Raw genomic sequence first — 22,500 nt, forward strand, 5'->3', positions numbered from 1 at the left:
TTAAAATCAAGTATACAATATTGCAGATACAGAAATAACACATAAGAAGTATAGTTCAATAGAAGGTGAATTATGCTAAATGCATATCAAGATCAACAAAACAGTCATGAAATTATTTCCTAGTGACAATACAGATATTAATACTATTCTATAAAATAATATAGTATACAGTGCATACTCATATATCATCACATGCAGTTCATAACATAAAAGTTAGATAACTATACATTTTGATCTATTATACAAATGAAAATGCTTTCCTAAAGACAATCTCTAAAGGCAAGATGGAGCACCTTTTATTTTTCCTCTATATACAAAATACTGTAAGGTCTACACCATGAGTACATCGTATTTGTATTGACAACCTGTAAATATGTATTACTACTGCGGCAAACTATTGACCATATAAGATATAACTCATGGCTACCGGCAGACACTCAACACCAAGTATGGCACCAGCTAATCAAAAGCAGTAGCCACAATTTCTTGTGTATAAAGAAAAAACAAACTTAATTTGAAACCAGATTCAGATCACCTTATCAGATCATTGTTGTCAGCTTAGAGAAACCCTAATTAACAAATGCTTTATGAATGTTCTATCTCCAAAATTATTAATAAATAAATGAATAAAACACAACTATATACAGGTCATATTGAAAGGTAAAGGGTAAAAATAAAAAAATTAACATTTCCAAACCAATAAAACAAAACAAAAAATAATAACATTAAACAAATGCATAACTCCATTCACATTTCATTCATAGTATTCAGTAACTGTCATCTCAAAATATCATAGCATTTCTAAGGCTTAACTAAACTAGCCATAATTTCAGCCTAAGTTTGTCTTCGGCAGTGACTAGACGTAAATACAGTTCTTAACAGAATCAGATGGTCTAACATGTATGAATAAATAGCTTCAAGATCTAAGCATCAACTTACAATATCAAAAGCCTCTAATTTTCTATATCACTACTATGTAATATGCAAAAATTAGTCTTCTATTATATATACTTTTATACAGATTCCTTGCAGGTTAAATTTCTATTTCACATATAAAAAAGAGGACAAAGGAAAAAGAACACCTTATCATATACATTCATTCCATTCTAATCCCGAACAGTATTGAGGATCAGCTAGATGCCATTATATTGATAGAGTAAATAGTCACATTAAAGCTAACCAAACCAAAGTTAGCTGACATGATATGTAGACCAGACTTGCATCAATGAAGTCTAAATGATTATTAATAATATTTTCCCCTTCAGATCCATTTTATTGTCTGATTGAAATATTGCTATTTTCAGAGCATGTGCATCAATCACATGTTGGCTCATCTTGATCTCTAATTGACATCTGATCAAAAACAATAAAAAATGTAGTCAGAAGAACATCAGTATTACCAGTCATAATGCTAAATTGTACTTTTGATATATTGATTTTTTAACTTATGTTATTCTAGTCAGAGGCTGATAGTGTTATCTATCTTACCGGACATCTTTTTCCCAGAAAAACATAAAAACCATCCTGATATGCTTTTTCACTTTAAAATAAAATAAAGACAAAGATTTAAGACACAGCCAGTCTACTAAGCAATACAAGCATCTTGTCCATACAGTTAACAATAGGCCATGATAAGAAAAACAATATCATTTCAGTTCCTTTCATAACCTAAGTTATCAAAAGATATTCTATGATGAAATATGTAACCATACACATGCTTCACTTTGTCCAGTTTCATGAAGTTAACTTTATCTGACAAGGTAAGTAATACCTTTTCTCAAGATCAGGTTTTAATTCATTTTGAATTATTCCAACATGGTTATTTTTTTCAAATTAGAACATTAGAATGAGTATGGACAAGACTCCAATGAAAACTCAACAGTTGGTCAGATTTCAACTGTGGAGCAAGAATTAGGATGATTGGGTATGATCATATATAAAATGGAAGCAGAGAAGGCAAGATGTTGACCACAGATGAAAAACAGTAAGATTTGCATTCACAAACACTTTCCTGGGGAGAAACAGAAAGTAATCATGTATTGGTATGATTAAAATACAGATGTGTAAAAAATGTGCATGAGAATGAGAATGTGAAAGATTGAGACTGAATCTGATACTGTAATTCAGTTACTGAGACACACTAAGATTATGAACAAGGGAGAGAAAGAGAGGCAAAGATAGACAAATAGGCTGCAGGTCTATTTTTTGTTATAGAAGGAAAATAAGTTTTTTTTTCTGTATTTGTTGTTGAGTGTACTCACATAAAAGATAATAATATCATCATAGATTATGGATATATGATTTTTTCTTTTACTTAAGTATGCAAGTCTAATTCATTCTTAGAATTTTTATATGAAACTTGATTTAAGCTTATAACAAATAATGGAATTCATGAAATCTTATGTGAACCACAATTTTTTTCTATAATTGAACCCAAATATGCATGCCTAAATAATATACCATATCTGGGATTAAAAACAAATTACACTGTTGAAAATAAAACAGAATTATGTGAGTAATTCCAAATAGAAACCATACCAACACATCAAAATGCGAACACCAGCACTTCTAGGGAAAAGCACAAGAAGATTCAGGAAGATGGTGGAGGATATGGCTGAAGTCGAGGTGGCACGGAATAGTTCTCGTGAAGACTGGGATGCGTATTTTCTATATCACCTATGTATATATTAGTTGGTGTGGTAGGTGTTAAGTCATCACCAGAAGTGTTGAGGGTGAAGCTTGAGGGTGGTGACAGTGGAGTGAGTGGGGTAGAAGTTGACTTGGGAGGTATAGGTGGTGGTGGGGGAGTGCGGTGGTTACGCGGTGAGAGCAACGGAGGGGTGCCAGGGGTGGAGGCAGGAAAGCCGTTACTGAGGCCACCGCCGCTACTGCTGCTTCCATCCACACCATCACCCAGGAGCTGATCAGACCCAAACATGGCAGGCGACGAGCACTGTACAAAGTTATGTTGTGGTGGTAAATAACAATGGAGGGGAAAGGAAAATGTGCATACTGTACTTCAGAATACTATGAATGAATTCCATTTCTGTCACAAACTACATGGCCTGCACTCCAGCAATCTCTATGTACAGTTAATCTAAAAAAACACACTGATTGCAAATAGGCCTCAAGCAACATTTCTGTCACAAATTACATGAAGCTAAAAAAGTATAATTTCTTGTAGCACCATCATACAATGAAAACAGTTATCAGGAGCTTCTTTCCTACATCAACTACATCACTCAGACAAGCTATTGATCTTGTCTCCCATGTTGAAACTGGCAGCACGTACCTTCTTGCCCATCCTCTTGGGGAGCACTGGAGGAGGAGCGTCTTCCTCCCCCCCAAGGCTAACTGAGCGAGTCTGTCTTTCGTTTCCTGCAAAATGATCTATGTAAAGTAACATAAATAGTCTTCTCATTTTACCTTCATGGCATATTTGTGGCAGTTCACAAATATGCCAAAGAAAAAGTTTAAAATATTCAGCAAATCTATATTTTCACTGTCAACCATTTTTAGGAACAAGTATCTCTTTATTTCAATGATGGTTACCAAATAAATTATTATACAAATTCATAATAGACAAAAAAACACAGTGACAATTACTGCAACACCTGTATCTGGTGTAGTCTTTTACAGTCATGGATGAAGACACAAGTTCTTTTGTCCTATTGTCATGTTCTGTTAGAGAAATTATACTTGTCCTATTGTCATGTTCTGTTAGAGAAATTATACTTGTCCTATTGTCATTTTCCACATCATATTAATGTTAATTTGGCTTCACATAATAATTTTCATGTAGCCTCAGATTTGAGATGTGCTTTATCCCTGACTTAACCTCAATTGGATAAATGAAAGCTGTCATCCATGGCACTTATTTATAACAAAAGAGGCCTTCTGACTGACATTAGGAGCATTATTATATATGGAGGTAAACAAATTAATTCTTTAACATTATTCATGAGAGGCTTCTGAGATGAGAACCACAAGGATGATAAGATTCCCATAATGAGGAAGAGAAGTAAAAAGGTTTAAGCTCTCTAAGAGATCCAGAAAAATGACACAGAAAATAGTAAGTAATAATTTTTGGAATGAAGAAAAACAACTTACTATAAATCTCAGATCAGGTGAGTTGCATCTAGATAACTTGTAAAAAATAAGACTTCACTCAATTTGTGAAAAGCTTATATGGCTTTCAGAGGATAAATTCCAGAAGCAATTCAGACTATCTGCCTCCCCAATTACTTAATATGACATATAATGAAAATCAAGTTTGTAGTTCTATAGCCTCATTTGCAGTATTTTCCTGTTTTTCTAGAGAATTGCAAAAAAGGTATCTTGGGCTGATAGTAGAATCTTTATATCATATAAAAGTACATGATAATTTTCTATGATGTGCATTCTATCATTTACACCCACTATATACAGCACTTCTTGATCTTGTTTTCAGTCTCCTATTGCCGCATATATTTGCTACTGAACAGGTAAATGTCTCCACACATCTTTTCAAGAATGATACTCCACCAGACATACATGTAGCAGCTTCTCAGAAAATAACAAAAACTGAATTTGTACAAAAAATTATCTAAAACGAATACTGACACGATCGTACCTCTTGGTGGGAGGGGGGGAAGAGATTCTTGTGATCCATGAGAATCGCTCCATGAAGTGTTGAGTGAGTCATGAGTACCGGAGATTCTAGCTGAATGAGGGCTTGGTGGACGAGAGTGGCGAGACCGTCTGTTTTCATCAGAACTGCTAAAAAAAGAATTTGTTTATAAAAAAGCTCAACATTAATGACAGTTAACTATAGCAGAGAAAAGACAAATAGCAGAGGTTAATGTTGACTAAAATATAAACCTACATAAGAATAATAACATTAACAAGAACCACAACCACAACTGCAACCACAACAATAATAATAACAACTATTATCATAATTATCATTATTATTTTTATTATTTTTATTATTATTATTATTATTATTATTATTATTATTATTATAATCTTTATTATCATTATTATAATCATAATAGTTATAATAATAGCACTTATAAAAATAACTACAATAATAGCTAACCTTTTCTGAGAAGGTACAATCATATAATCATTGTTGAGGGACTTGGAGAGAGACTTCGGGGAGGAGCCTCTGCTATCCGTAATGAAGGCAGATCGGGGCCGTGAGTCGCGCATGCTGGCAACTCCCTCGTCCCATTCCTGATGAAAGTTGAATCAGTGATTTAAATGGGAGAAGGAATGGAAAAAGAAAGACATAAGGGACAGGAATATTTAGATTATATGATACACCCTGCACAACTCCACAATAAAGAGGATTATGTTACCTGAGGCTTGGCATATAACTCATCATCATGAGAAGCTGAGTGGAAATGAGCATATAGTGAAGATGCCTGCGATGATCTCTGCGAGGAGTGGCCGGATGTGGAGGAAGAACTTACACTAACAGCACACTTATCAGATGGCAGTGGTGGCAAAGGGGAGCTGAAACGAGAAGCTCTAAATCAGGAATGTAGAAGAAAATTTTCTGATCATTTATCTATCAATGAGTTCATTTCTAACCATTCTGGCCTCCTGGTAGTGGTACAAACTAAGTTTTCAAAATAATGGGGAACAGTGCTTTTTTTCTATCCACATAGCCATCACATATATGGCTACATGCTGACTCAGGGAACTTCTTGTAGAAATGAATCCCAATCAGTTTCTTACATGACTTCTACGAACCAATATTTTCCAATGTTGTGCCTCCAGACTTGAGTCTCTAATATTCTATCCTTACACAAATTCCAACGACTTATCTCTCTGTGGTTCAGTATAGCAGTATGACATGAACACCTTATCCCAAAGCCCATAAAGCTTAAAGAGGGGTGGATACATGGTGCACATAATTTAAATCATATCCACCCCTCATACTGTGAATACGTCCAGTTGATGGATGTAGAAACAGACAATGCACCAATTAGAAAAAAAATATAAAGAAAGCAATATGGAAGAAAAATAAACTGTAAGTGACTGATTTGAGGTGATTTCACTGATTCTGAATATTTCACATTTCAATCCACAAAATAAAAGTAAGCCAGAACTATGGGTGTGGTTGCCTAATACCACATATGAATATATCAGCTTCAAAGAATACTAGTGATTCTAAGTCTCAAATGAAAATGGTTCATTGAAAATAATTAAAATGTTAGTCTTTCCATTTTTGTCAAAATAACATGTAATCTGAGAATGATGTCTACAAAAATATGTATAAAATACTGCCTTCCATACTTGATAATTGATCCCGTTCTCCTGAACTCTGTAGCAGGGTCAGAGTCTGCCCTCCTGTGGGTTGGAGGAGGCGGGGGAGTTGACTGGAGAGAAGAGGTCGATCGTTGGGACTGGGGTGTTGAGCACATCTTCCGTACTTTTGCTCGTAAACCTTCAAAAACCTGCAAAAAGTTTATTTCAATGATTTACATTCATCTACATAATAAAGAATTGTCTTTTTGTGTTTCTTTTCAGTACCTTAAAACTGTAGCAAATAGCAACACAGCATATTAAAATGTTAAGTATATCAACTTTACTATCAATCCCTAACATTTGGTTAAATGATGAAAGATTTCCCATTGCTACCGAGATCTTAAAAATACTTTCAAAAATAACTAAAATAAAATCAACACATCTATATGAAAGATAACTGTTTTGATACAATACCTCTACTAATCTTCTATGAAGAGGCTGATTAGCAGGCGGTGCAATCTTTCCATGGAGTTCAAGCGCTCCCTCTAAGATCATGGTCTGTAAGGATACTTTGTCTCAGCTAATTCATTTTGACAGGAACAAGAATAATTACATAATTTTCATAAACATAGAAAAGTATGCAAGAGGAGGCTATGGTAATTTCTAAGGTACAACTCAACCTTCTACTGTATATTCCAATTTCTGGATTTGGATAAAATCATATTCAAATTATAGAACTACAGTAGTATCAAATCCAACATATTATATTGCATATATACCTGCATACTACACTGATATAATAGCTAAGTGGCATAAGTGTAAGTGTCAGTGAGTGAGTGAGTGAGTGAGTGAGTGAGTGAGTGAGTGAGTGAGTGAGTGAGTGAGTGAGTGAGTGAGTGAGTGAGTGAGTGAGTGAGTGAGTGAGTGAGTGAGGGGAATAGGGGAATAGGGGAATAGGGGAATAGAGGAATAGAGGAATAGAGGAATAGAGAAATAGAGAAATAGAGAAATAGAGGAATAGAGGAATAGAGGAATAGGGGAATAGGGGAATAGGGGAATAGGGGAATAGGGAATAGGGAATAGGGAATAGGGAAACGGGAACAGGCGAACATGGGAATGGGGGGACAGAGGAACAGGGGAACGGGAAGGCGGGGGGCTGGGGAACTGGGGAACGGGACAGGGGAACGGGAGAACAGGGAAATAGAGGTAGAGGAAGAGGAAGAGAAGACGAGGACGAGGAAGAGGAAGAGGAAGAGGAAGAGAGGGAGGGAGGTAGGGAATGAGAGAGAGGGAGAGAGGGAAAGGAGGAAGGGAGGAAGAAGGGAGGGCAGGAAGGAAGAAGGAAAGGAAGCAGGAAGGGAAGGAGGATGGTGGAAAGGAAGGAGGGAGGGAAAGAGGAAGGAGGGAGGGAAGGAGAAAGGAGAAAGGAGGGAAGAGGGAAGGAGAAAGGAGGGAAGAGGGAAGGAGAAAGGAGGGATGGGGGAAGGAGAAAGGAGGAAGGAGGAAGGAAGGAGGAAGGAAGGAGGAAGGAAGGTGGGAGGGAAGGAGGAAGGAGGGGAGGGAGGGAGAGAGGGAGAGAGAAAGGGAGGGAGAGAGGGAGAGAGAAACGGAGGGAGGGAGGGAGGAAAGAGGGAAGAAAGGAAGGAAGGAAAGAGAGGAGGAAGGAAAGAGAGAAGGAAGGAAACAGGGAAGAAAGTAAAGAGGGAAGAAGGGAAAGAGGAAGGAAGGGGGGAGAGAGAAAAAGTGAGAGAGAGAGAAAAAAAAGACTGAGTGAATGAGTGAATGAGTGAGTGAGTGAGTGAATGACACACTCAGTTAGTTCATGATTATCTCTATGATGACCTACATGTTAAAAGAGAGGTACTACTGAGGCAGAAAGTTCTATATTTTAGTACCAGTATTTTCAATCCTACTCTATTTGCACTGACTGGATTAATTAATTCCTCTCCAGATAATAGTAAGTAGTATGGCTGCCATTCTCCTAAAGACAATCAGTGAGAGGTTGATATTTAGTGCTAGCATCTAGGAAGGTCCTCTCAATGAGTCACAATAACAATAATAAGAATCAATAACCATAATTATTATGATAATAATTATGTTCATCATAATCATAATAATGATGATACTGATAATAACAATAATAATAAAAATAATAATAATAATAATAATAATAATAATAATAATAATAATAATAATAATAATAATAATAATAATAATAATAATAATAATAATAATAATAATAATAATAATAATAATGATAAAGATAATGATAATAGGAGTAATATTAATAATAGTAAAATTAATAGTAATAATAATTGATAATGATAATAATAATAATAACAATAACAATAACAATAACAATAACAATAATAAGAATAATCATCATAATCATAATCATAATCATAATCATAATTATAATTATAGTTATAATTATAATTATAATCATAATCATAATAATAATAATAGTAATAATAGTAATAATAGTAATAATAATATCAATAATATCAATAATATCAATAATATCATTAATAACTATAATGATAATAACTATAATGATAATAACTATAATGATAATAACTATAATGATAATAATAACAATAATAATAATAATAATAATAATAACAATAATAACAATAATAATAACAATAATAATAATAACAATAATAACAATAACAATAATAACGATAACGATGATAATAATAATAACTATAATGATAATAACTATAATGATAATAACTATAATAATAATAATAATAATAATAATAACAATAATAATAATAACAATAATTATAATAACAATAATTATAATAACAATAATTATAATAACAATAATAATAATAACAATAATAATAATAACAATAATAATAATAACAATAATAATAATAACAATAATAATAATAACAATAATAATAACAATAATAATAACAATAACAATAATAACAGTAACAATAATAAGAAAAAGATGAAGAGGAAGAATATTAATAATATTAATAATAACAATAACAATAACAAAATAATAATAACAATAACAATAAAAAAAAAAATATATATATATATATATATATATATATATATATATATATATATATATACATATATATATACATATATATATATATATATTATAATAATAATAACAATAATAATAATAATAATAATGGTAATAATGATGATAACAATAATTATATTAATGACAATGACAACAACAATGATAAAAATAATAATGATAATAATATCAATAGTGATCATAATAACAATGATGATGGTAATAGTAATGGTAATAATAACAATAACAGCAACAACAACAAACAACAAAACAACAACAACAATATTAATAACAATAATAATAATAATAATAATAATAATAATAATAATAATAATAATAATAATAATAATAATAATAATAATAATAATAATAATAATAATAATAATAATAATAATAATAATAGAAATAATAATAATAATAATAATAATAATAATAATAATAATAATAATAATAATAATAATAATAATAATAATAATAATAATAATAATAACAACAATAACAATAATAATAATAATGATAACAACAAAAATAATAATAATAATAATTACAATAATAATAATAATAATAATAATAATAATAATAATAATAATAATAATAATAATAATAATAATAACAATAACAATAATAATAATAACAGTAAAACAATGATAATTACAATAAAACAATGATAATTACAATAAAACAATGATAATTACAATAAAACAATGATAATTACAATAAAACAATAATGATAATATAACAATAATAATAACAATAAAAACGATAATAATAATAATATAATCCCAATAACAATAACGATCATCATAAATTTCTCTCACCTGATCTGATATGAGGACCTTGAGTCTATTAACGTGATCTGCGTACTCAGGATACACAACCAAGTAGTCAGGCCCAAAGAAGGCATCCTGGTACTTTGCAATCCCTCCATTAACAGCTGCATCAATGGTGCCTTGAAGCCTCATTGTGAAGGGCTGAATGTTATCCTATGTGGGGAAAATTGTTTGCTTTGATACTTGATGTTACTAACAGACGTGGGAAGAATCCAGTAGAATTTTGATGAAGATTTCGTATTCTAGTTGCAATAAGATTATAAATGCAGTCACATAAAGTACTGCTGGAATTTCTCAAATTGTAAAAAGAAAAGATATGCATTCTAGATTTGGAGTATATACAGACAATGCACTATTAATCTAAACACAATATCATTTGAATGAAAAGCTTAAGCAGCTAGATATAAAAAAAAAAAAACGTCTGTTACACCATCAAATATATATAATAAAACTAATTATCCATTAAATACTAGATGATCACATATTGCTATTATGTGAATATGATATGAAACTAAACCACATAGATACAGTACAAAGTCTAGTGCAGTGTCAGTAATATCTAGTTGAAAACAAATCCCAATATTTATTACAAACAATTAGACATTATAAACATAAGAAACCAGGGATGTTGGCTACATAAAATGAGATTAACAATCTGTGCAATATTCAAGGCTATAAATCATCAATCTGTGCAATATTCAAGGCTATAAATCATGTGATTAATAATCTGTGCCAAATCTAACAGAAATTACAATATCCATAATCTGAAACAAGTACCTACTATATTGTAAACTGTTAATGATAACCACTCAAACTTGTTAGAAAGTCATAATTACACTGATGAAATATTTACAATACATACATAAGCAGAGGAGTGATCTTAATGGAGAAGACTTCCACATTATCAATAAACAGACTGAGGTAACTGTGATTCCTTTCCATACATACCTGAGGGTTGGCACGATAGTGCTGCATAACTTGGCGAATCTGTTTGTTATTGCGTTCCACAGTTTCACAAGCATACTGAGGTGGACACAACTGTTCTATCCTTTGTTCAACTACTTCAAACCACTTGAGGATACCAGGCAGCTCACATTCAGTTGTGTAGGTAGTTCTCTCGATCCATAAGTTCTGGCATTCATTTGTAAAGATTAGTTATGGTGGAGACTGTTCATGCAAGAACTATACTAAAACTATATTTACTGGCACATAACACTGAACACTAAAAATTATTTTCACTCACATTTAAATTTTGAATTTCTACATCAAAATGTATAAACATGAAAACTATATTTCTCATTACACCCCACACTCTAAAGCTGAAAAATTTCTTCTTCTTACCTTGAACTCATTTTCTTTATCTGCCGGTCCACGGTACGTAGGCCGGTCATACACAAAGTGGCGGACATGGTTCACAGTATAATATTTGAGAATTCTTTCATCAACTTCAATGCCCTCAAACTTGGGATTTGGCTCTGGGACTGCCTTCACCGCACAGATCTGTATGAATCAATTAAACACTGCAGTTTGGGAAACTGACTGTGACCTTGTCTCAGTCTGAGTCTGTATCTGTCTGCCTCTGTCTGTTTGTGTCTGTGTCTATGACTGCATTTTGTATATGCACACCCTTTTGTATATGTGCAGGCGTATGCATATGTATGCACACGCACACGCACACGCACACGCACAAGCACACACACGCACGCACGCAGAGAGCCATATAGATATATATATGTACATGTATCTGGCTTATCTGTGATCCAATACAAAATCTATCAATTAAACGAATAACTTCAATGGATGTTATCACTTGATGTAAAATCCTCAAAGATTATAACAATCTATTTAATAGGAACAAAATGCCCAATTGTAAATGGCATTATCAATCTACTGAAGAGCATTTTTGTAAAGCTGGTGGATGAAGTTGTGAAAGGCATTTGAAATATCACAAAAAAAAAAAAAAAAAAATCAGAGGATTACTTTGAATATCCACTACTTCTAAACTGGGTTATAAGCAACACTCCTGAGGAAAAAAGGAGAAATGATAACACACAGTTCCAGCAAAACAACAGTTCCGACTTTATTATGATCAAAATTTGGAGAATTTTCATAACAGAACTGCTGTAAAATATCTGATTTAGGAAATACTTCAAAATGATAGAAAGCAAAGAATAGCTCTTATGAAAAGTGAAAAATTAGTATTAATTGTGTTATCTTTTTAATACAGGAAAAATATCAAATGTATATACTTCATTTCAACTAATAATATATGTTACATACAGCTGGAAATTTATGCTCTTACATTAATCTCATCTACATTTTATAGGTTGGAGTAGTCCGAAAACAAAAAAAAAGAATATAGAAGAAAAAAATGGCCACCAAAATTGTCAAAAGTTCATTGCCTTTGACCCATTGATGCTGGCAAGGTATGTACACACATATGCCCACTGTGATTTTAAGTCATTCCTTTTGTCTCAACATAGATAGATCCACAAGAGCTAATCATGAAGTACTACCTATCTTGTCTATTCACCCTATGCCTGTATGATTGTCATGATTCTATCCTTTCTTATTTTTTTGCTATCAGTGTTGCTGGTAACATTAGAATAACCATAATGTCAATAACAATAATAACAATAACAGTATTGATATTAATAGCATTAGCAAAAATAATCAGGTGAAGTCACATAAGCCTGCTCATCATTGAGTTCATGGTGTCTGAGTACTTGTGGAGCCATCTGTGTGCAAACAAAATTCATAAAATAAAACTACTGTGCACAGTACATGTACTCATTAGTAATGGGTGAAATATAGGAAGTTTAGAAGTATAAAAATTTTGATTCAGAGTCTGATTGGTTCTACTGCAATCTCACATCTTTATAGAGGTTTAAAGATGTTTTTCTTCAAAACTATTAGGTGATAAAAGATATTTTACCAAAAACTGTTTTACATAGAAATATAAATAACTGCTGATATCATCAGTAATTTTCACCCTTGCAAGCTGCAGGTTACATACATGGACTACTCTACTATATTTTTGCTTGATTTAAACTCCCTATACCTCCTAGAACCACAAATCCAAATGTTATAAAAATGATTTCATTAAAAGTACCATCATTCTGGAGCTTCTATGGGGTTCAGTGTGCTCTGTTATGTATTTTGATGGATACGCAGCAGCTTGTTATGTAAAGGTAATAAAGTGACAACCAGCACACTGGGATTAAAGTATGACAGAAAATTTTACACTCTCGCTTGGTGACATTTAATCATGTCATGGTGAAAATTCCTTCACTCTAGATGACATCTAGTTATGTGATGAGCCCTGGTCCCAGTGGCTGGGATGATGCCTCAGGAGCCTAGTAATGAACAAAACAACAGCTCACATGGGGAGCAGCATATGCTAACACACCTTAAGCCTTGCCAAACTTTACTCAAAATCTTGTCTATCATGAATGGGTGAATTCATATTACAAAATAATGTTTAACAGTCTGGCCTTCTTGGCACTTCAAGTGCAAAACACTCAAGGATCTTTGCTGTGATCTCCCTATATAGCATCATTTTCCCGATTACTTGCTACTCAAGAAGTTCTACAGGGAGTCTCAAAAGACTTGAGAAAGGTCACTTCCACAAAACAATTTGTAAAACTCTATGCTATTGGATGCCACTTGGGAAAACAAACTACTAAATACATTTCTAGTCTAAGCAGCAATATTACTAGCACATAAAAGGAGTGGCTTGTTTGGCCCATTGACTGCAAGGCATAATGCACTAGACAAGAGGTGTCTTAAAGAACTAGGCTGCAAAAGTGCACATTTTACAGGGTCACTTTCAATTTTAGTTACAGACTTTGTTGCTTGGCTGGAGCATGGCTGACAAGAGATTATAGCTCTCTTGGATACCATTGGATACTGTAAATGTTGAATAAAATGTGTAAAAAAATAAATCACAAAACATATCATACGGAGTAAAAGTAATAAAATTGAGAAACACAGAGAAAAAACATTTTAAAATTCTTAAGAGAAACCAACTTAAATTTACCTGGATATACTGTCCATCAGATGAGCGGATAGTATCATCAGGAGGAGTATTGTGGTGCAGCATTTTAGCCTGAGGAAATTCCGTCTGAATCCTCTGGGTGAAAGCCACAATCTGCTCATACTCTAATCCACGGTAAATGAAAACTTTATTCTGAAAAGGGAAAATCATTATCATCATTTTATATTACCATCGATCATGCTTGTAATCACTTTTATTCACACAAACTAAAAGTGAAAGTATGAAACATTTAGCTCCAACAAATAAATTTCAAGACTGATGGATACCACAACCAAGTCAGTCTAGAGCTGAATCAGAGAGGCACTACGCAGAAAACTTACCCGCACAAAAAGAGGAAGACCCAGGCCATAGAATCCAACACGGAAATATTCATTATCATATCTCTTGCCACTAAGTATTTTCTCATAGAATGAAGCTTGACGTTTTAATACCTCACTTAGTCTCTGATAATCAAACAATCTGGTTTTGTACTGTCCTGCTAATTCTTCAAGAAGGGGAATGCCTTGCTCCCAGCACTGAAAGATATAGACAATATAAATATCCAACTGTTCTTATGTAAATAACACATATTTAAATTAAAAGAATTGTCTGACCTTTCTCAAACTATAATTCTCAAGACTTTTCTTAGGTAAGTATATCTTTGTCTGATTATTTTATGATGTCCAATAAATTGAAGTTAATCTGTATCTCCATACCTTGCCCTTGTCAAAGTAATCTATAATTTTCATATAAATTAGCTCTTTTCGCTGAGTTTCCGTCTGTGCTTGATATAAGTGATCTGCATGCAGCATCCTCTGTGTCCATGAGAGCTGATCTGCATGCAGCTGCAGAGTGAAGGCAGCTTCTGTGTAATTGCCTGCTGGGAGGTGGAGATCATGGAGCTTGTAGATGTACCGAATGTACATTTCTTGTCGATTAATTTCATTCTTATAGAAGTTCTGAAAATGTGTGAAGGAAATTAATTACCGTTTCTAAAAAAAAATCCTGATTACAGTATACAGTATACCAATCTTATTGACATATGTGCAATCTTCAAATATTTGTGATGGTAACAGCAAACCCAAAATTAGGGTATAAGCCTTAAAAATATCATTCATTCTGAGTTTCTTCTAGGCAGTCATACTTGCGACCTTTTAATTTTATTATTTTATTTTCAAAATACACTAAGAGGGAAAAAATACTGCTCTATCATTACTGATAAATCACAATTAATTACCAACAAGTTAACTGTGCAACTCATTCGCTTGTCACAGTTTTCATCCCCCTGCATCACACTGCGGTAGTCTAACAGCCTTTCTAAGAGCCTTGTAACAGAGTTGATAAAAGCTGTTCCACTCTCTCTCCATACTGGGTCATTTGAACGTACACGCTCCAAAAGTCTGTCAGAAATAGAGTAGGTATGAGACAAACCTGTTCAGACTGGCTATACATCAACTACATTTACTGTGCACCTAGAATGTCATGCAAAAAAATAAAAAGGATCACAAAAAAATCAACACTGTACAAGACAAAGTTGTGAAATAACCACACATATAGGAACAGTTCTCACAGGAATCCATATGAACATACAGATTTATAGCTTATTAATCTATGATGACTTGAAGACAGACCTGACTTGGAATGCACTGTCACTTGTCTTGTAAAAATAACAACTATCTAGATCCTTGTACTGAAATTATTTATGACAACCATTATTCATGCCTTCCTTAAATATATTTTATGGGGAGGGAGGATTTAGGAAAATCAATGTGATTCCTGAGCAACAAATCTACAACTTGAAATGCTGAGAAAGCTATTAATTCATATCTACACAAATCAGAATAATGTTCTCACGATACTAAGACAGAACTGATAAATGAATGAATAACAGGCAATCAGAACATGAAAATCATACAAATAGATAAAACAAGCAATAAACCAAAGACTTGAAAATCTACTGATGAAAGAGTATTTGCTAAAATTACAAAAAAAACATCATTTGTTAACTTACACAGCACTTAAATGTTCCCTAAAAGATATAGCATGGAAAAAAATAATATTGATATTATGAAAGTATTTACAAAGCATTCAGAACATATTACAACCTTTTTTACAATATTTTCTCTTAACTAGTAAATGATACTACTTCTTTATATAAAACAAAAATATATCAGCTTCCTAAGTATTAACTCCTTTGAAATATTTCTCTGCATTCCCAAAGATGTTTATTTCTAATATCAAACATCTTAAATCATAAATTCAAGAAGTTAACAACATAATATAATATCAAATACAAAAATATACTTACATTGTATTAAAAAGTTGACGGTATTCATCGTCACCCTTGTTTTCGCTTACCAATATATCAAGCTTATCTATAAGTTCCGTCTCAACCTTAAAAGAGAAAAAATTATTAATAAGTAATACTTCTCAAAAATCAAAGATCTCCCAAAAAATAAACAAGCAGTTTGTCTCAGCCAAGTTACAGATACTCCACTCCTTATCTTCAATTGTCATATTGCTTGGTCATATGCTCCTGATGTTGGTAACCATCCAAGCATGTTATTCTTTAATCAGAAATTTAAACTATTCATGCTAGGTGACATATGATATTCACTTATTCCCATCTATTCCCAGCAAAATTTAAGTTTTACTGTTATCAAATCAAGAATGTTTGTTAGAACACAAAAATAGAAAAATTGTATGTTCATTGGGGATTAAATATTGGTTAACAAAGATTTCTGACTGTGCAAACCATTTTTTTTTTTTTTTTCTTTCTTTTAACAATCCTCAGCCTCAATATAAGCTAAGATCACTATATGGTTTCAAAATTTTAGATAACAAATTTGTAGATTCTAACCTGTTTGAAATTGCCTTTTGCTTGTTGTTCTGCCTGCATCATGTCAAAGAATATGGGCAGTGTTGCTTTGCGCAGTTCTGGCTCCGGCACCAGTGTCACCTCCAGGAACGGGCCCACCATGCCAGGTATGAAGTGCAGCCGGTGCTCATCTGAAGAAGGATGAAGAGGGATGATGCAAGATATTCCCCCCCCCAAAAAAAAAAAAAATCCAGTTCTATGACATAAAAGTTTCTAAACATAAATTCAAACAAGATGCCAAATCTTATGTAATTCTTACTATGACTTGACTGAATACAATGAGGGTCCATAATGATCAAGGTCACTCAAAAACCAAGCCATGCTTATTCATTAAATATGAATAAAACAAAAATATTTCTCTTTCAAACTAGAACACTCCTCACCCAAATTATGCCACATGGAAAGTATCTGGAAGCCCATAAGGACTCTCATGTCATTGTATCTTTCCAAAACCTTGTGACGTTTCTGCTGTGAGAAGTGCTCCAACTGCAGGCAAGGCTGCGTCAAGAATCCAACAGCTAGATTCAGGTAATTACTCCAAACCTGAAAAAAATATAATGTATAAAATCTTCTCCGTTTGTACCTATCAATACCATCATAATTATTAGTTTTTTTTTCTATCATCTTTTTTTATTTTAATTTCTAACAATCTTTATTGACATTACTATAATTATAATCACTATCATTACTATCATAATCAATACTACTATTTTCACTAATATATGATCCTTATCACTGACACAGTTATCATGATCTCATTGCAATTTCATGATCATTTTTATTATGATAATTGTCAGTAATGTCATTATCATTTTATCATCATAATTTAGAATATTAAAAAAGCAGAGGAAAAACTTTCCTTTAAGCTTTTATACTAAAGAAGAAAAAGAAAAAGAAATGAAATTTAAAAAAAACACTAACCTGGTTGTCAAATCTTCCCGACTTCAAAAATGTTGAAATCAGTGGCTGTGCAATCTCCTGCATAGCTGTCAATATAGTGTGGTTGGTAACCATGCGCATGACAAACCAGTCACTTGGAAACACCGCTGCTCTCACAAGGTCTGCCAGCAGCACGATGGTCGAGTATAGAAGGTGGCGCAGATGATGGGTGCCAGAGATCAAGTGTTCCTCCCATAGCTTGGTGTAGTGTATCTCGGACATAAGCTGCAGAATGCCCATTAAGCATGCTACTAAGGTTCCCTGCAGACACAAAATAAGTCAGATTATTATTTCTGAACACCTTTGGAGTATCATTTTGATAAACACAAGTTGTACTTCAAAGGATATACTCTAAACTTAATGTTCATTTTTGGCAAAAGTAACCAGTATTTTCCAACAAATATTGCACCATTATTTGCCTGGTACATTAGCTCTTTAGTTTTATGTTTTTTTTTGTTTTTTTATTAGGACAGTAAACCACCTTACAGCATCATTCTGCAGTAACATATCCTTATACATTCCTAAAAAAGAAATACATACAAAAGAGTTAAACACAATCTTTAAACAGGAAATGGCCTGTTACTTTCAGTCACAGTTTTTCCCCAAAGCATGGGTTAAATGGTTGTGCAGTAAAGAGAGGTGAAAGGGGGATTTCAAGATGCTGGATGTGTTTAGAAAACATAACCAGTAATAAGAACCAAAAGCTAATTACCATTCCATTTACCCACCCAAAACACTTGGGACTGTATGAGTGGTTGATGTACACAATGCTTTGATCTGTCCTAAATGGTAATATCACTGCCTACCTTCAGGTGTTGTGTTTTCTACCAATCAAATTATCTATTCTATTCTTGTACACTTACTTGTATGCAAATGTCATCTTTATGATACATAAAAACTGAAAAGCTTAAAACACTTACTCCTTTCCAGTCTTTATCCCTCTAAGGATTACCTTTCTGCTACTTCTGTGCATACATAATGTCACCAACCAAATTTGTAATAATTTGCATACATATTAACCCAATGCAGACAGGGATGGCACTATGTACATGCCATGCCCACTGTGAGTTTAGTTTATCAATTGTCTTTATACAGTTCCTTAGTCACCAAGGTGTGAATTATATTCTTTTACCATATATTATTTTTTGTAATGTTAATAAGGTTATAATTACAATGTCTATATTAATAATAACATCAATATTATAACATTAGTAAAAAAAATAATAATCACAAAAAATCAAGGAAAGGGAAAATCTGGGGAGGTCATGAAGTCTACTAAATGACTCCTTGGCAGCTAAGCCCTTGTGAAGCCATCTATGCATAGACATTTTACAAAACAAAACTACAGTGAACATTCCCTTTTCCTGGCAGCATTGGATTAAGGATTACTAAAATGAAAAAAAAATGATCAGTCAAAATAGATTTCTTAACTTTAACTGAAACGACTGAACATGTAGAAAAAATAATAATAAAATAAAATTTCATTGTCATAAATTCACAACTTTAATGCCTTCATTTTAAAACAATGTTCATAGTACCATTCAATACACTTTATGACTTACAATAAATAACTTGTTCCTGCACTTTTCTCCTAAGACTACTGGAAACACTGCAAACATGTACACTACTCGTGAAGTACATAATAATTTGATTGATGTGATTTTCTTGTACATCAGATTTTTGCCTTGAAATCTCTCTTTGAATCACAACTATTTCTTGATACTTTATTCCTCCAACCAATGAACTTCTCTAATCTTTTCCTGACAAATGGAATCTATTCAGACCATGAAGCAATGATCCTATGTGCTGGATGACAAATGACAAGTGTGTTCATTTTGTGCACACTTGGTATTATCTTATTTGGCCCTTTCTGTGATCATTGAAGAGAAACAGCCTATCAAAATAGGCTTAAATATACTTTATTTAATGGTTGTCAAATTGTTTTTACATATAGCATAAGATTAGATTTTGTCTTCTATATTTCTTTTAACCCACCCATAATGGTCCATTTGGAGATCTTTCCTCCAGGTGTCCCATATGTGTGACACCTGCCGTAAGTGGGATATGCTTACAAGGTCAATATAAGAGCTAACATTATTAGTCACAGATATCCCTGAATTAATCTACTTTCATGTCTTTTGCACCTATTTATTGCTCAATTCTTATCTTTAGCAAGTTAGACTTTTTTAACTTTCACTATTTCAACTCTCTTTTTCCTTTCTTTGGTTAATTCCCTTTCAGAAAATGATCATATATCCCTTTTTCAATTAATTCCCACACAAAAAACTAGAAAGTATTATTCCATTAATTCCCTTTACAATTCCCCAAAAATAGAAAACTTAACTAGAGTCCATAATTTTCCAGTCCACAAAATTTATATGAAATCTATATCAAGAGTGTTAATATTTCTTTTGTAGTGATTTAATCACAATATAGTCAAAACTATACAAGCAAACACCTAAAGCCTACAAGAAGGAGTGTACATGTAAACATGAATTTCTACAAGATATACCATTGAGTATAACCAGCACTAATAATATAACAATTAATAACATCATTTACTTGGGTTTCATTTACTGTAAAACACCATTACCAATGTATCTTTATCATAGACATTTAATAGAGCAAACTCCCTCCTCTATCCTTCTCTAAGAGGCCTGAAATTGCCCATAATGCATACATAAATTGCACAAAAAATTGTTGCATAGAGTGTTTTTTTGGTAAATCATATTGAAGAAAACAGTTACAAATAGATCTGTCCCCTGACATTGCCACCAACCATACTCATTTCAGAGAAGCCATGGGACTGAATACACACATCATCTCTATGTAGACCAATGGTTCCCAACCTTTTTCATTCTGTGGCCACCAATCAATATATAATGACCTCCATGGCCCCATTTAGTGACTGTCATCTTTTCAAATTCAGTTACTACTAGCTATGAATGGTGTTATGGTCTCAGTAGCTATAGGAAAGGAACACTTTATGGAGAGATTCCAATTTATCAATATGTGAGAGATAAATATCTGGAAGTAGGTCTACTGTGAGACAAAATTCAGTTTAGTTTGATGACAACATTTTCATATTGCTCCAAGGCACCCTAGAAAGTAACCTGTTCCCCCTCAGTTGGGAGCTTTACATGCAAAATGCATATGCAATGAAAGTCTGTGATAAGCATTAATCTTAAGAATACACTCCGAACAATTTTCTGTGCCATCCAGAAATTCTAAAGAGAAAAAACAACAGGAGAAGTCCTTACACAGAGGTAGGCAATATCCTTAAACCTACTCTCTCTAAGCACTGGTGTGGTTGGTAGAATGACATTCACAGCACAAGCCTGAGTTTACTTACTTTGTATACTATTTCAACATATAAAATTACATATAAGATACTTTCTCTCACAGAGGGGGATTGATTTAACCTTTGCCTCACATACAAAAAACAGTTTGGTTATGCTTGAAGTATCAGTCTTTTTTTCATTGGAAATTCTGAAGATTAGTTAACCAATAGAGAAAACAGAACTTCTAAACTTCTATGTCAAACTAGACACTGCAATGCCCTTACAAAGTACTATGTACCTTAAATAATCAAGGCATATAACTGACTTCATTATATAATGATGTACCTATCCACAGTTCTACTAACTTCATAAATTTCCCTTCATAAGGAAAACTGGTTACCACAATTATATGAATTATAGCCATCACAAAAATACCTTATAGTCTTTATAGACTCTTTGGGCATATCTCATATCAAATAGGGTTATTCAAATTTAAAAATGCTTGACAATGTGACAGTGCATTATAAATTCTCAACTTGAATAAAACACACACACACACACACACACACACACACACACACACACACACACACACACACACACACGCACACGCACACGCACACGCACAAGCACACACACAAGCACACACACACACACACACATACACATGTACATACACATGCACACACACACACATGCACATGAACACATGCACGAACACACACATGCATGCACGCACACATGCACGCACGCACACACGCACGCGCACGCACACGCACGCACGCACACACACACACACACACACACACACACACACACACACACACACACACACACACACGCACACACGCACACACGCACACACGCACACACGCACACACGCACACACGCACGCACGCACGCACGCACGCACGCACGCACGCACGCACGCACACACGCACGCACGCACATATTTGTTTTTCCTCTTAAAAACAAATAATTTTACTTCAGTCAGATTAACTTAACTGCCTTGATTATCTAAAATTGCTTTTCTACTGCACTGAAATTCCTGCATAACTTTATGCGCTTTAATATATGAATAGTATACGAACAAAGATCAGAGTAAAATGGGCTACAGACTTAAACATATACTTGTGGATAATCCTGTACAAAAGTACAATGTTCAGGCAACGTAGACAATACATGAGAGTTAAGTGACAGTCAGAAAATAGTTAAATGCAGCTTATGACTCAGAATAAAACCCACTATCATGC

At 33.2% G+C, this 22,500-nt stretch overlaps 1 protein-coding gene across 8 annotated transcripts in view; it reads right to left on the reverse strand.

Annotated features, from left to right (window-relative positions):
• The window catches only part of LOC113808196 (dedicator of cytokinesis protein 3), a 49,268-nt gene that overhangs the window by 2,574 nt on the left and 24,194 nt on the right, over positions 1 to 22,500 (reverse strand). For 3 of the 8 annotated variants that reach the window (XM_070136518.1, XM_070136519.1, XM_070136513.1), the window contains 18 exons: positions 17,949 to 18,227; positions 17,411 to 17,570; positions 17,010 to 17,158; positions 16,458 to 16,543; positions 15,387 to 15,549; positions 14,866 to 15,108; positions 14,491 to 14,685; positions 14,153 to 14,302; positions 11,455 to 11,613; positions 11,062 to 11,244; positions 10,102 to 10,266; positions 6,712 to 6,795; positions 6,286 to 6,446; positions 5,343 to 5,514; positions 5,081 to 5,217; positions 4,613 to 4,758; positions 3,293 to 3,390; positions 1 to 2,953 (listed from right to left, as the gene is read on the reverse strand). The exon at positions 1 to 2,953 is cut by the window's left edge and continues 2,574 nt beyond it. In XM_070136518.1, coding sequence (XP_069992619.1) covers positions 2,591 to 2,953; positions 3,293 to 3,390; positions 4,613 to 4,758; positions 5,081 to 5,217; positions 5,343 to 5,514; positions 6,286 to 6,446; positions 6,712 to 6,795; positions 10,102 to 10,266; positions 11,062 to 11,244; positions 11,455 to 11,613; positions 14,153 to 14,302; positions 14,491 to 14,685; positions 14,866 to 15,108; positions 15,387 to 15,549; positions 16,458 to 16,543; positions 17,010 to 17,158; positions 17,411 to 17,570; positions 17,949 to 18,227 — 3,093 coding nt within the window. In that variant the 3' untranslated portion in view covers positions 1 to 2,590. The remainder of the gene's footprint in view (positions 2,954 to 3,292; positions 3,391 to 4,612; positions 4,759 to 5,080; positions 5,218 to 5,342; positions 5,515 to 6,285; positions 6,447 to 6,711; positions 6,796 to 10,101; positions 10,267 to 11,061; positions 11,245 to 11,454; positions 11,614 to 14,152; positions 14,303 to 14,490; positions 14,686 to 14,865; positions 15,109 to 15,386; positions 15,550 to 16,457; positions 16,544 to 17,009; positions 17,159 to 17,410; positions 17,571 to 17,948; positions 18,228 to 22,500) is intronic. The other 5 variants (XM_070136517.1, XM_027359533.2, XM_070136516.1 and 2 more) reach the window with 5 other exon arrangements.

The sequence above is a fragment of the Penaeus vannamei genome, chromosome 22, assembly GCF_042767895.1.
Source record: "Penaeus vannamei isolate JL-2024 chromosome 22, ASM4276789v1, whole genome shotgun sequence".
In the NCBI taxonomy this organism is placed as follows: Eukaryota; Metazoa; Arthropoda; class Malacostraca; order Decapoda; family Penaeidae; genus Penaeus; species Penaeus vannamei.